Here is a 15,831-nt window from a genome sequence, read left to right as displayed (position 1 = left end):
CCGATCTATATCATGGACTGACTGTCCTGCCATAATGGTGTCTGCAGGTTCCTATTCTTGTCCTAGGAAGCATCTCTACGAGACCCACAAGCCACTTTCCCTACACCTCTTAAGTTCTTAGACCCCTTAATGGTAGTTACACTACTAGCGTCTTTACCCTTAACCCTGGGACCAGGTTTCTTCAGGGAAGGAACCTCAACCTAAACCTTGAATCCTTCCTTCGTAACCCTTCCCCCTTCGTTTACTGTATTGTACTTGCTTCCCTGATACTATGGGAGGTTTATCTAATGCTACCAAACCTTTCTCAGTCCTGGATTCCTGAGGTGGATTCCTTAAACTATTACCAATGCGTACGCCTTTCCTTATTCTAAGGCGGCGCAAATGCCAATTCACAGACCACCATTGATACCATATTTTCACCAACATTGGTCTTTTAGACATGTACACAGTGAAACTCTGTCTCTTCCTCACCGGGCTCCGAGTTTTGGAAGCTATTGGCCTTACGAGTGTGGGCATACAAGAGTTAAGTGACTTTAAGTCATAGAGGATTTTTTTAAGAATACTGGCCACGGCTCTCAATAACTCATTTTTAGACAAAGACGATTCCACTAGGCCATGCAGCATCCTTTGCATTAATAAGAGGACGCCCAACATTTGGGTAGGGCCTGACAGAGTAGAGACTATATTTGCAGCAGACTAAGCCAAAACCCCTTGGTCCACCCATTGTAGGGAGACACCTGCCAGATCAAACTTAGCAGCCATCTCTCTTCTAAACGAACCAACTCAAGGCAAATCCCTGTACATTTCACTGCCACCTACCCCTCCCACTGCTCCAGGGCCCTCCTCAGATTCTGCAAAACTTAGTTTAGATGGCTGGAACATACAGGGTGAGGAAGAAAGACGAGGCAAATAATTTAAAAGTTTTTCATCACATCCAGGACCTCCTTCTCCTGACTGTTCAGTACCTCCAGGGGAAGTCCTGTGGGAAAGGCCACTGGGCCTACACTTGTGGAGTCCTGTAATGCTATTGTTTTAAAATGCCTCCCCATGAAGTACTTAATAAAAACTGCTAGAGTCTTTGAATGCTTCCAATTTCCAAGGCCCGTTCTGGTTCAAGGAGTTACATGATCCCCTTTTGAGAGTGAAACAATCTCCAACTAAATGGAATCTCTTGTATCAACTGCATTCGCTATCACATCCCCAGCTTTTATGCTATTAGCAGAAGTCTTGGACTTAGCACTACTTTTCTTTTTGGGTGGCATTCCTTCGCAGACCCCACAATAGTGCTCTGGCTAGGATTACAATTCTGCAATTTTGGGAGCAGATAAAACCTCCTTTAAAAACACGTCCACTCACCTCCTCCTCCTATGCGTTGTGGCAGTGACTGCTCTGCAAAACTGCCGCCACCACCCGATAGGGCTGCTTACCTGCAGGCAATAAAGACCAAAATAATGTCTGGGAGCCAAAAGTAAGCGTAAACTGTTTGCATGGCCTCACATTTCTCATGTTTCTCTCAAATAGTTATTTTCCATAGGCCGAGACTCTGCAAGCTCCGCAGTGGCCTTTTACTCCACCTCTACCGGATCCAACAATCCAAGAGACCAATGAGCCAAGATGTGACAACAAGCAGGAGCAACAGCAAGCGAAATGTGGTGAACAAGTGGAGAAGCAGCACAGCAGGTGGTAATGAGCGCGTTCAACGCATGTCAAGTCACAAAATTGAGAGGAGGTGCATTTATAAAAATTCATAGTATTATACAATGAAGACGATGCATGATGTGATGGGGAGATACTGCAAAGATTTAAGATTTTTGAATATAGTGTCAAATTTCCAAATTTGTAATGTCAGTTTTACAGCTACATTGTGCACCTGCTGCAAAGCGACAATTTGGCATGAGGATCCACCCAGAAAAGCAGTGATTTAATCCAGTTTAGAGTTGACCAAGAGTGAATGACCTTTCGTCACAGGTTATATTTATAAAAGACGTTTTAGTTGGTATAGGCAGAAACATAAATAATTAATTATGTAATCCCAAATGAGTCACAGGTTATAAGTTTGACTGGCATATAAAGTCAGGATACTATTGAATTTAAGCCTTAGCTCAAGGATTCAAACTCCAAGCATCACAATTATTTTCCTTGTAGGCACCGGTGTGCTCCATTGTTCTGCTGGTGCCTGGCTCCAACTCAGCATCATCTTGCAGTGGGGTCGAAGTACCCACTTTTATTAAGTTTCTATTAACCATTCCCACAGATCTTATAACTTGATTTCATTTCGCCAGTATCAAGACTTTTGTGGGTCAGCCTGTGGAGTCCTGTAGGGCTGCTGGACCCCACTTTGCATTTTACTTTGCCCACCCTGTTTGTTACTGGTTGCGTTCACGACCAAGCTCAGCTGCTACCTGAGCCATGCCCCCAAGACCATGCCTCCCAGAATTGCGGACACAAAAATCTGATGACAGCGCGTCCACGTGTAGTGGATGCGCTGCTGGCACACCGAAGGCGCTCCAAAGGCTAGACCGCCTGCTTCCGCACTGCTCCCTGCAGCAGAAACGCTGGTCAAAATTGTAAGTATTCCAGCGAGTTCTTACTTCCTGTTAATAGAGAGGATTGCAGGGCCAATTGTTCATTGTTTTCCTTTAATGCCAGCAGGTTCTATATAGATGTAACCATTGTGATTTTACCTGCCACTCAAGCAAATTACTGGGGAGGGAGCATGTCAGTAATCCATCTCAAATGTTGAAGTGCATACTTCTAAATACATGGTCCATGTTTAAGCACAAGTATGAATTGCTGGTCCATGCTTAAGCACAAGTATGAATTGCTGGAATTGTTGGAGTCCCACATTTGTATACTGTTTTTCTGACAGAAACATGGGCAGACAAGGCATCAGACCCGGATGTGCTTACAGCACTGCCGTCTTACTATACGATAAACAGACATGATAGGGTGGGGAAACGGCATGTCGGAGTAGTTCTAATTAAAAAAAAAAGAAATACTGTCTGCCTCTTGTCATCCAGTCTTCCTCGCGGACTGTAAGTCCCTTTCATTTAACATTAAACTCAACCACTACAATGCTTTCCATGGCCTGTTGGTCTACAGGCCACCAGGTCACAGAAAGAATTTTGTTTAGGCTCGAAGCAACTACTTGGAGGGCAGTTTTACTCGAAATAATTACACTGCTCTGCATGACCTGAATTTTCATCTAGATGAAGAGGACAACACTGATACTAAAATACTATTGGATACCCTTGCGAGTTTTAGCCTTAAGCAAGTGGTGAATGCCCCTACCCACAAAGGAGGCCACACTTTAGATGTAATTTTCTCTAATTACCCGCAAATACAGGTAGGAAACATTCTCCCTATGACGTGGTCTGACCACTATGCAGTATTTTTCAATATCAACATGGAAAATCCTGTTAATGATCCCAGCCCAGGCATTCAAATCAGTGTAATTAGACCCTGGAGTACGTTTAACAGAGGCAGACTGGAAGAAATCATAGACATATCAAAACTCGGAATGATGTCAATGAGGCTGTGCTGGATTTTACTAACTGGATTTAGAATGCTATAAACGTTACCATACCATGAATAGCAATCATTAGCCATAGACTAGGCCAATATGCTCCCTGGTACTCTACCTTGCTTGAGGAGCTTAAAAAAATGTCGGTGCCAAGAGAGAATTTAGATGTCGGAATATGACCTAGCGAAGAAAGGAGAGTACAAAGAATTGATACAGGAGTATAAATCCCTTAATAATCGCCGACAAGCCCAGATACTTTATGTACAAGGGCTTCAGTAATTTGATCTAGGGAGCTGTTTCAAACTGTTCATAAATTATTTTTCCCCCCTACACCACCGATTCCTCCAACCCAGGAGATGTGTAAAAGCCTTACCGACTTTTTAAAGAACGAAGTAGAGTCAATTTACCAGGACACCACTCACATGAGACACCACTACCTCTCGGCACCACATGCAGTTGCTTGTGAAGTGGAATATCCTGTGCTTCATGAATTTCTAAGGATCTCCAAAGATCGCTTGGTTAGTCTCCTAAGTTGCACAAAGTCAGGTGCCCCTACAGATCCCTGTCCTGCTAGAATCTTTCATGAGATAGGTGGTTACATTGAGCCCTTATCTCATACAACTGTTAAATACAGTCTTAGCGGCGGGAATGTATCCCACAGATTGGAAGAAAGCCTCCGTTCGGTCGCTTCTGAAAAAACCCACACTCGACCCTTTGGAGTAAAATAATTATCGACCTATTGCCAGACTCCCTTTTTTATCTAAAATGTTAGAACAACATCTTAATATTGCTCTCACCAACTACCTGGATCAGAATCATATACTAGACCCGTGTCAATTTGGTTTCAGGAAGGGACAGAGTACCGAGACCGCACTGGTCCCAGTCCCAGAAGAAATTAGGGAAGTCCTGGATGTGGAGGACAGCCAGCGGTGTTCCTGTAACACGGTCTGTCACGATAATTTAAAGCAAAGATTGCACCACATAGGTGTCCGCGGTCCACCACTTAGCCTGCTATCCTCTTATCTAGACAACAGAGAGCAAACCATTAGCCTGGAAACACATAGCTCAGAACTTTTTATACTACCTTGCGGTGTCCCACGGAGATCATCTCTGAGTCCAACACTTTTAACATTTATATGACTCCCCTGATGAAATGTATTAAATCTTTCGGCTTCTCCACGGTATCCTATGAAGATGACACCCAAATCGTGATCTCTGTTGAGTATAACATGGATGAGGTCTCTGCTAGGTTTAATGCACGTTTGGCTGCAAAAACAGACTGGAGGAGCTCCCAGGCTCTGAAAGTGAACTCCGATAAAACAGAGGTTCTTCTATTCAGGTGAGATTCCTCTTTTTGGAACTTGTCCTGGTGGCCACAATCCTTAGGACCCTTGCCATGCCCAGGTCCAAAAGTTAGGAACCTTTGCCGCCAACTTTACTTTTAGGGACCAGAAAAACCACCTCACTTCATCCTGCTTTCTGGTCCTGAAAATTCTCCCTTTCCTACCGCCTGAGCTCCAAAAATCTGTGGTCACTGCACTGGTCCTATCAAGGTTAGACTATTGCAATGCCTTGAATGTGGGAGCTCAGAAAGTTGTCCTAATGAGACTGAATAGGTGGCAAAATGCTGCTGTCCGTGCTCTTACTAAGACAAAAATGTCTGATCACATCTAAAAAGACAGGCAAAGCCTGCATTGGCTTCCTGTCAAAAAGAGGGCAGCGTTTAAGGCCCTCTGTCTAACACATAGAGCTCTTCATCATCACGGCCCAGAGTTTCTCAGATAGAAAATCTCTTGGTACACACCTAAAAGAGTGCTGGAGTCATACTCAGCTAATAAGTTACAGCTCCCAGCTATCAGGGAAGTGTCCTGGGGGGGAGGCGCAGACGTTTGGTTTATAACACCTCAATGTTATTGAACCAAATGCCCTGTAACTTGAGGAACCAAGTCAATCATCTCACATTTAGAAAATCACTCAAAACCTGCCTTTTCCCTCTTCCCCTGTAATTCTTTCATTGTCTCCTTGAGAAAGACAGCGCCAAGACGCCCAAGGGAAGACGCCGCGCTTTATAAAACTTAAATCACAATCAAATCAAGAATTTCAAATTCGGCCTAGCGCGCATCCATGATGGTCGCGTGAGCACAGGGCTCCCCGGACCCTCGCTGCTCCTCGGAACTTATCCTGACTTTATCCTGACTTGGTTGACGGATTCTGGAAGATGAACGTTGGCTGAACCCTAAACTCTTTTCAGAAACCAAATCGGACCTGGGAGACCTGATCTATGGTGGTTTGAACTTTTGAGGCCCAACTGATGGCTGTGCCCGGTGCGAAGGTGAACTGTGGAGCCGGGGCATAGTTGAACAACAACGGCATCGGGGCTGTGCCAGCGGCCGTCCCATCACTTTCGGTTTCACTTTTGGATCTCTGAGTGGCTGGACCGTGGAGTTGCTTTGTGCGGCTGGGTTTTCACTCAGCCTTCGCTTGGTGCCTTTGCCTCCGTCTGATACCAGTGTGCCCATTGACTTTGATCCTCTCGCACCGCCACATTGCGGTCTCTGGTACGGCTCGTGTCTGCTTCGCCTGTGCCCCTTCGACGCTCGCTCGGTGGTCCCCTTCGGTGAGCGTGGTTCAACATGGGTGGCAGGGGGGATCCCGAGAGGCGTAAGACCAAGACATCCCTACGTGGGGGACCGGTCCAGACTAACAACATGGACCGCTACACTCAGGGTAAAGGGTCCCCTGGGACGGCCAGTGTTCTCACGGATGACGCTGGTGGTGTTCCGTCCGTCCCTCCGGATTTGTCATTGCAGGACATCATGGGCGCCATTAACGGCATCAAGGAGACCATCGCTAAGCAGTACGAGGCCTTGGCCCGTAAAATCGACACGGTGGCCAATGATGTTACGCTAATTCGGGCGGATCTCTCTAAGACCAATGAGAGGGTTCAATCGCTGGATTTGCGGACGTCCACCCTTGGTACGGATGTGTCGGACCTGCAGACTGCTCTTGGCGACCTCAAGTCGGCCAACGACCTGATGGCCCGGCGGCTGGAGGACTTCGAGGGACGGGCTCGACGCAATAACATCCGCGTCATAGGTGTTCCAGAGACCTTCGACAATCGCCCGGTTGATCTTATGGTTGAAGATCTCATCCTCAACCAGCTTGCCCCCGCTGGCCTGAGTAAGTTCTTTGCCGTGGAGCGGGCCCATCGAGTCCCAGGCGGTCGGCCGCGACCGGGAGCTCCCCCGAGGCCTATTGTTGCAAAACTTTTTCACTACAGAGACCGAGATGCGATTCTGCAGGCCTCACGGGTACATGGCCCGGTCCGATATGAGAACTCATCCGTTAACTTTTTCCCGGACTTCACCCAACTTGTCCAGAAACAGCGGATGGGCTTCCAGGGGGTGAAGCGCCGTCTCCGGGACCTGGGTTTTAAGTACTCCATGCTTTTTCCTGCTAGGCTCCGAGTGGAATACGAAGACCGGACTACCTTTTTTGACTGTCCTGCGACTGTGAGTGACTGGTTGGATTCTCTGCCGGACCGGGGTGACCGGCCTGGGCCTTCTGGTGGTACCGAGGGTGGCGGGCCTTCTTTGGAGTGACTTTTGGTCCTTGACTTTGACATTTTGTTTTGTTCGGCGGGGTTCTACTTCTTTTGTACATTTTGTTTAATTATGATCTGTGTTGGGGGCGGGCAGGGACGGGTCCCTCTCCTCCTCCGGGGTCTTTTCGTAGAATGGGGTTTGTAGGGCGACAGGCACACTGCAAGTTGGGGTGGTTTTTTGGACCGCAGGGGTGCAGGGTGGGGGGAGTTGAATTTGGGGGGGGTTGGTGGGTGGGAGGGGTTGTTTGGATTTGTGTTTTTTGTTTTCAAGGCGAGGTATTGGCTCTGTTTCAGTTTCAGGTGTCGCGCTATTTGCTGGGGGACCCTTGATCTACTGGGGCGATGGGGGGGGACGGGTTGAGATTGATGTCTTGGAACGTCAACGGATTGGGGGATCGTATCAAACGGGGGGTTGTGCTGCAATATTTGCGTCGTTTGACTCCTGATGTGGTATTCTTACAGGAGATGCATTTGGTTGGTAATGTTTGTCATGCCATGAACAGGGGGGGCTACCGACTTGTGGCCCATTCCGGTTTCACCACCGGCTCTAGAGGGGTGGGCATTCTCCTACGATCTTCACTTCCGCTAGAGATCACCAGGGTTGTCCTAGACGATAGAGGGCGCTATGCGGCCCTGACTGGGAGGTGGGAGGGACAGTCCCTTTCCTTGGTTTCGGTTTATGTTCCCCCGGGCCTCCAGAACTCCACTTTTTCAGACTTGGGTCGTATGCTGCTTGAGCTTCCTGACAGTCTTTTGCTTATGGGTGGGGATTTTAATTCGGTTGTTTCGGGTGATCTGGATCGCCACCCGCCCAGGGCCCTCCCGGCTGCCCAGGCGTGGCTCGGCGGGCTCTTGGATACCTTCGGTCTGGTGGATTGTTGGAGGTTAATGCATCCGACACAGTGTCAGTACACATTTCACTCTGGGGCCCATGGGAGTCTCTCCAGATTGGATTATTTTCTTATGCCCGCGGCCCAGACTGCCCGGATTCGAGAGGTTAAGCACCTGGCCCGGGGTATCTCTGATCATTCCCCACTGTGGTTGCTTTTCGACACCGGGATGCGGTCCGCTGGGCGGATCGCCCCTATTAACCCTTGGTACTTACGAGACCCCAAGATTCGTGATAGCCTGGTTAAGTCGATTGATCAGTATTTTCTCGAGAATGAGGGGTCAGTGTTGTCCTCAGTGTCCCTGCGGGAAGCCTTCAAAGCAGTGCTCCGCGGGCAGGCCCTATTCCAGATAGTGGAGGCTAAGAAGGTCAAGAAAGAGGCGGTGGTGAAGCTGGAGATCGAAATATCGGGGCTGGAGGCAGCTTTGGAGACAGGTGTCACTCAGGATGGGCTTCATGCCCTCAGCTTGAAGCAGCTTGAATATAAGTCTCTTGTTATGGACGCTGCCAAGACCATGTATAGGGAGCAGCAGGGTAGGTTGTATGATGCCGGGGACAAGGCGGGTAAACTGATTGCTTGGTTGGATAAGAAGGAGAGAGTGAATCGTGTGGTCCCGGAGCTTCGGAGTTTGGATGGAGTGTGTGTGACTGACCCTGGTGAGACTGTGGAGTGTTTTGCGGACCACCTCCGGGCGGTGTACTCCCCGGTGTCTGATAGAGATGAGGATGATTCTCGTCTCTTGCTGCGGGATATTGCCTTGCCCGGCTTATCCGTCGAGGACCGTGAGCAGATGGAGGCCTCACTGTCTGTCGACGAGATTGCTACCGCGATTCGTTCCCTTCGCTCGGGCAAGGCTATGGGCCCCAACGGACTGCCGATTGAACTGTATAAACTACGATATCATTCCGGCGGCCTACTTTAGGGAAGTGGAGAGTTTGCAGAGGAGACTGGTTTGGGACGGTCGGGCGCGTATCGCTTTGGCAAAGCTGGCTCTTCCCTGGTATGACGGGGGCATCGCGCTTCCTGACATTAGAAGGTACTATTGGGCCTCCCAGCTGTCTGCCATTAACCATGCTATGTACGCTCCTGGTTCGAACCCGGCATATGAGATGGATAAATTCCTGCTTCCCGGCGGTAACTATAACAGAGCGCTTTACTCTCGATCTGCCGGGAGGACCCTCACGGGCCCTACTAGGATTGCGGTACGTGTGTGGAAGGCGGCGAATGTAGCTGTGGGCTGGAGTGAGCGTTTAACGTGTGCTATTCCTTTGTTCGCCTCAGAGCGCTTGGGAAGCCTCTGGACAACGAAAGGCTTTGAGCACTGGGATACGATCGGCATTAGCAGAGTGGGGGACCTATGGGTTAAAGGCGCGGTTAAATCCTTCGCGGCGCTTCAGAGCGAGTACGAGCTTAGTGAAAGGGAGTTCTTCCGCTATGCCCAGGTTCGGCACGCCCTACTCTCTGTCTTTGGGGAGGGGACCACGGTCCCTGTTGCTTCGCCTCTCGAGGACCGTATACTCGACGGACACGTGCCCGACAGTACTATCTCTCTGATTTATAAAAAACTAATAAATAATCGGGCTGATCTCTTGGTGCATCTTCGGGAGGCGTGGACGGGGGATGGGGTTGAGTTGGATGACGAGGACTGGCAGTCTGCGCTGTCATCCCCTAAGGAGGTTGCCATCCCGGCCCGTCTCCGTCTGGTCCAGCTTAAGATTCTCCATCGTGTCTATGTGACGGGTCCCCGTTTGGTCTCGATGGGGTTTTCTGACGACGGGCTCTGTAAGCGTGGCTGCGGGCTCAGTGCCACCTTTCTCCACATCCTCTGGGAGTGCCGCGAGGTGGCAGAATATTGGCGCCAGGTGCATGATGTTATGAAACGAGTCACTGGGGTCGCTCTGCTGCCGGAGGTGCGCCGATGTGTTCTGAATGTGTGGGAGCCCAATGACTATAATGCGGCCCAGGCTCGGTGGGCGGCCCTTGGGAACATGATTGCAAAGAGAGATATTGCGCAGCTTTGGGGTTCCCAACGGCCTCCCACCGTGTCCGTATGGAAGGAGAACATGGACTGGTGCATGTTCAGGGAGAAGACGGTGTATATGGCTCGTGGTAAACCGGGGGCATGGGGTAGAATCTGGGGTCAGTGGAATGTGTATCGAGGGACTATCTGTTCTCCCCCCCTGGTGGATGCGTCTGAGGTTGCCTTGTCCCCCTGATCCTTGAGGGTTCCTTGCTTAATTTGTTCATCTGTGTATAGGTTTGGTTTTCCCGTGGCCTTCCCCTCCCTCTCAGATCCCCTTTTTATTGACCACCCTATGGTGGTCGGGTGTGGAGTTCCTCTGCTGTGGTTAGACGCCCTTTCAATGTTTCTCGCCTTGCTTTTTGGTTTTTTATTTAATTTTTTTTTTTTTTTTTTTTTTTTTTTACAAAAGGGTGTATCCTCACGTCCCTTATGTTCAGTCTGATCTCCTGTAATTTAGCGGAGCCCCTGTGGGCCAGTCATTGTTTTTTGAACTGCTTAAACATCTCTGAATACTAGCGGCCGGCCCAGGAGGTTGTAGGCCCGTGCTTGTACTCTTTCTCTGCACAATAAAGCTTTTTTACCCACAAAAAAGAAAAAAAAAAAAAAGAAAAAAAAAGAATTTCAAATTCATCCATTTTGGCTCATCATGAAGCCATCTCCCATTATCTGAAAGACATCTAAAAGACCACTGACGCGCAGATATTTCTGTGTATTGAAGCACCGAAATGGAATTTGCTGCTTTAGGCTAGTCACTGGTTTTATGAAAATGTAAAAAGGAAATGGAGACCTTACACGCTTGAATGGCTCCACACTCCACTGGGGGTTTTGTGGCAATAGAAAAAAAGCCCTTGTTTGACACACTGTGTATTCCCTAAGAGAAGAATGGCAACATTCGAGGACATGGCAACATTCGAGGACAGTAGCTGAAACAAATGCTTCAGATTGTTAGTGGTAAAGCAACATATCAAAGTTGATTGTATCCAATGTTGCTGCCTTTCATCCGAGATACTACCAGCATCATTTTGGTTCCATGTTCATGTCTCTGACTGATGATTGTGCAAGCTGGCGTGTGTGGCCGGGCTTTTATATGTGTTGAGATAGTAGCACATACAACACAGGTCTTGGTGTATGCTAACATGTCCACTCTTTGTGCATTTAATGAGTTGGAGTATATGTTACTTTGTTGAGGATTATAACACAGGCCATTACTAACGTGAGCTGCTTCATTTTTCACAATCATCATGAATCATGTTGTACTCAGTCATCACATCTTCTTTATAACGCTCACAATTAATAGCCAGACAAGGGGATTTTCCATTCTGTGCAGCACATTATACTTCCTGGTAGTGGAGCAGATGCATGCAGGTAGAAATGAACATGTGATAGTTCCACACAGAGGGAATAAAAAGATGCAATACTGCCACTTCTGCATGTTTCATACCGTTGAACAAAGGCGTTATGTTTTTTTTCTGGCACTGCAGGTACAGGACCTGAGAATGAGCCGCTCCTTCTTGGTCCATAGAAAGCAATATGCAAAATAAGAAACATCAGTCCCTTCTATAACAATATTTTTGGTTTATACATATTATTCCTGCACATTCCTCACCTCATGAATAATGAATTAGGCTGCATCATGACGGTAGTGAAAATACTTGCTGTAATGGCAGAGGGGAACCTTGACTCACAAGACAAAACTATCTTGCACAATATTCACCACTCATTCAACTTTGATATTTTTCTCATTGTGTCAGACGAGAGGTGAGACTTCTTCAGACTGGAGGAAATGGCAGAAGAGGGATTTCTCAGCTGAACAAACTTGAAAAATGTAGCTGTCAAAGGCATCCTCTCGCTGGTATAACTTTGCTGCCTTTTCTCACTTTTGAGTTTTACCTTGTCACGTAGACCCTTTTCTAGAACTTGAATTCTCCAGCAGGACCAGGTAGGATGCTGCAGGCTAGGCACATTATTTCGGCGGTCCCTCAGTAACTTGGAAGCTGCAAGTGAAAAAAAAGAAAAATCTTGGATTCAAAGTGAACTTTGGAATCTGGACCTAGCCCTTAGAGCTGGACAAATAACTGAATCCCAATTTTTTCCACATACTGGATATCTTAGTCTAGAACAACCCTAAAACTCCCTGATGGAAAGCGGAGGCTTCCTGGAATCCAAGTCATAAATGGCAGTCTGAGGCAAGCTCTCTCTCTCGATAAAAATGCCTCAGCAAAGTCAAGCCACTTCCAACTTGTCAGCTGTTTTTTCCTTTATGATCATGGGACTAAAGAAGGCAAAGTAGTTTGGCCCTTGAGATTCACTTGAAGACCCTGGATTCAAGGGAGAGCAGGTCATGGTCTCAGTTCTTTTACAGGTAGATGCAGCAGCACTTTTGCCGTCTCCGTTTTTTCCCCAAATTAAGTTGTATTCTGAGGAGTTGCTGGTGTTATGATGATTAATGATCAGGGTGGGGCGGCTATACTGGTAAGGCTTGATTGTCTGCAGCATTTGACACCATATCGCCTGTACAGATGTTTCAACGTCTGCAGCAAGTAGGTGACTGTGGGACCTCCCTAAAGCTCCTCTACTCTTTTCTAATCAATAAGGTACAAATTGTCAGCTGCGTAGGTTTCAAGGCAGAAGCCTTTACCCTTTTCTGTGGGGTGCCCCAAGGCTCATCCCTAAGCCTTACTCTTTTTAATGCATATGTTGCCCCACTGGCTGAATTGGTGTGCTCTTTTGGGTTCCAGGTGCTATCGTATGCAGATGACACCCAGATCATCGTGTCTATCTCTAATGGCCTGATATCTGCGGCTGAGAAGTGTAATAATTTTATGTCCAGCATCAATAGATAGATGAAAGACAACACCTTAAAACTGAATGCAGGCAAAATGGAGGTATTGGTGTTTGGCACTCAGGAATCGATCTGGTCTAACATATGGTGACCGGAGGATTGTGGTCCCTTCCCCACTCTGGTCAAGTCAGCCAAAAACCTGGGTGTCTTAGACAATACCTTGAGTTTTGATACTCAGGTCAGCTGCACCACTAGCACCTGCTTCCTCATCATCAGGACCCTGAGAAAGATCTTCCTCTATATTGCTTTGGAAGTACACCGATCAGTCATCATAGCACTTGTCACCTCGCGATTGGACTATGGCAACACATTGCACCTCAACATTAATGCTTCTTGCCTTAATAAACTTAAAGTCGCTCAGAATACGGCAGCCCGAACTATTCATAATATTCCCAGGTGCCGCTCGATCAGAGATGGCGTTCGTTCCCTTCACTAGCTCACTGTCAGATGCAGGATTTCCTTCACGGCTCTCTGCATGGTTTTCTCAGCCCTGCATCAGAAAGGCCCCAGCCAACTTTATTCACTCTTCCACTGGTATTCTCCCAGCAGGCTTCTCAGATCCTCCTTTCATAAGAAAGTGATGGTTTCCAGATTTCAGAGGGCCAGATGGGAAGGCCGCTCTATCTCAGTGGCCGCCTCCAAACTGTGGAATACCTTGCCTGTTCACATTTCTGAAGCTGACTCGCTTACCGTTTTAAAAAAAACATCTGAAAACATGTATTTTCTATTCTAAGACCTCTTAATCATCGCCTAATCATTTTAGACTGCTATAGGCTGCCTTACTTAGCGCTTTGACACCTTCGGGTATAGTGTGCTTTATAAATTCTTTTCATTTAATTTTAATTTCATTCATCTGACCTATTGCCCAGGGCTTTGACCTGGATATATATTATGTTTTGTTTTCCTATGTCCATATTTGCTATTGTTTTTATAACCATTGTTAATCAATACATGAATCAATTATTGTTAGTTCATGTTGAAAAAAAAGATATACAAAATAACATACAATGCAGTTTAAAATCCCATAAAAATATACAAGCTAAAATATATACAGCGCCATCTCATTTCACAAAATTCATTTGACAATATAAATGTCGGGTATGATAATACTGATAGTAAAAAACACTTGGCAGCTTGTGTATGATTTTCTGATTTACATATCCTTAGGGCAGTGGTTCCCAAACGTTTTAGACTAGCGACTCCCTTGACATGAATGGCCGTTGGCCGCTGCTCTCCATTACGTTACTTTTTTTGGCGGGTGCGGGGGAGAAGTGTATGCCCGGCCTCGGGAGTACTTCCATTTTTCGCCTTTAAAATAATTGAGATGAAGCCTGAAGGTATTATAATCATAGTTGTCATCCTCTTAGTCATAGTGTCTGAAAGGGAGGGTAGGTTAGATAGCTTGACTGATGGATTTGTGCTCTTATTATTGCTCATGTGTATGCAAGTTTAGGACGCAATCATTTGGGAACCAGACCCACTAAACCTCCTCTTGGCAAACCTAGTACTGATAAGAAAGCCAAGCAAATCCAGGAGTTTGTTAAAAAACCATGGGAAAAGTCACAACAAACACCAAAAGGTAAATGTCGCAGAGGTTCTCCATCCCCGGAGCCCTCTGAGATGCGGTACGATTTTCGAGATTGCACTAAAACGAAGGCTCCTCACAGGTATCAGATTCCTGAGATGCGTTCTCCTCTACAGGACTCGTCTGATAAGCAGTACGAGAGAGGAGGGCGATCTGAAAGCAGACAAGAAGAGTATGTGAAAGCAAAAAGGGAGACACATCATTTGTCTGACATGAAGATTAAAAAGGAGGTACAACTTCCTTGATATAAAGCCCCATTTCAGAAAAATAAAGTTGAGGCTATAACTGCAAAATATGCCACAGACACTGAGAACCCTCCTCCTGAACAGGAGTTGTGAAGTGACTCTCCTCAAAAGCACGGCAGAAGTCACTATAGTGCCCCAGAATCTCCAGGAGTTTCTGGAAGCAAGAACAACTGATACCTTTGTTACAGTTGAAACCCTGGATAGGCGAGTAGCCCCTCCACATAGGCTATATGACTGGGATATACAAATTGAGAGTGACATACAGGGCACCATAAAAGCAATTTTTGGAGTAAATGTAACTTTGTCTTATGACATTCTTTTAGCGGAGATCGATTGGCCCCCACTCTTTGGTCAAACATTCCCCCAGGGTGAGAATGTCCTACTACCTTTATTGTCTGCTCTTGTCCCTGATAAAGTCAAACAAGCTTATGCAGCAGAATGGGCTCTAACAGAAGCCCTGGCTTTATACTGCAATCATGTAGACGGGGAAAAGGACTGTCCTTATCATGTCATACTCATACGGTCCAGCCCACAAGTGCAACCACAATATTCTATTAATTTGTGATGCTAAGGCATATGTTAGAGAAATACTCTCCTAATTGGAGTGCCAAAGAGTAACTGAACCGTGAATCGATGAGGAATAATCCAGTTTTTCCTGTTTTGAAACCGGATCATTCATTTTGCATAGTCATAAACTAAAGACATTTGAATAGTCATACACGCACTTTTAATATACAAAATACATCCAGTACGGCATTGATCAACAATATGGTTCGTACCATAACAATACAGAGCAAGTTTGGACTTTTCCAATAGTTTTTGCGACCAAAATCTCTCACTTGAAAGCAGAGTTTGGACAGCATTTTCTGCCCTCGATTTCAGTGCTGCTTCACCTGTTTAACAAAGGAGTATAAGAACAGTCCAAGACTGTTAGCGCCCGTATAGTGTCAATTCTACATGATGTTGACCCCGACGCTTTATTCTACGTAGATGATATCTACCTCACAGATGTGGCTATAATGTTAGGATTCACTGAATGTGGCTATCAATTCAACTTTAGGAAATCACATATCGCATTGCTAAGTGTCCATTTATTAGGCTATGAACTTACACATGAGG

General features: G+C 46.7%; 1 protein-coding gene across 1 annotated transcript in view; it reads right to left on the bottom strand.

Moving 5' to 3' along the window:
* Positions 1 to 15,831, bottom strand: part of LOC146829255 (uncharacterized) — an 80,429-nt gene that overhangs the window by 26,414 nt on the left and 38,184 nt on the right. The window contains exon 2 of the mRNA XM_085606455.1: positions 11,931 to 12,034. Within this exon, the coding sequence (XP_085462581.1) occupies positions 11,931 to 12,034 (104 nt within the window). The remainder of the gene's footprint in view (positions 1 to 11,930; positions 12,035 to 15,831) is intronic.

Source organism: Triturus cristatus, chromosome 5_2 (assembly GCF_964204655.1).
Source record: "Triturus cristatus chromosome 5_2, aTriCri1.1, whole genome shotgun sequence".
Lineage (NCBI taxonomy): Eukaryota > Metazoa > Chordata > Amphibia > Caudata > Salamandridae > Triturus > Triturus cristatus.
The sequence above is the reverse complement of the archived record's forward strand: the minus strand, read 5'-3'. Positions and strand labels throughout refer to the sequence as shown.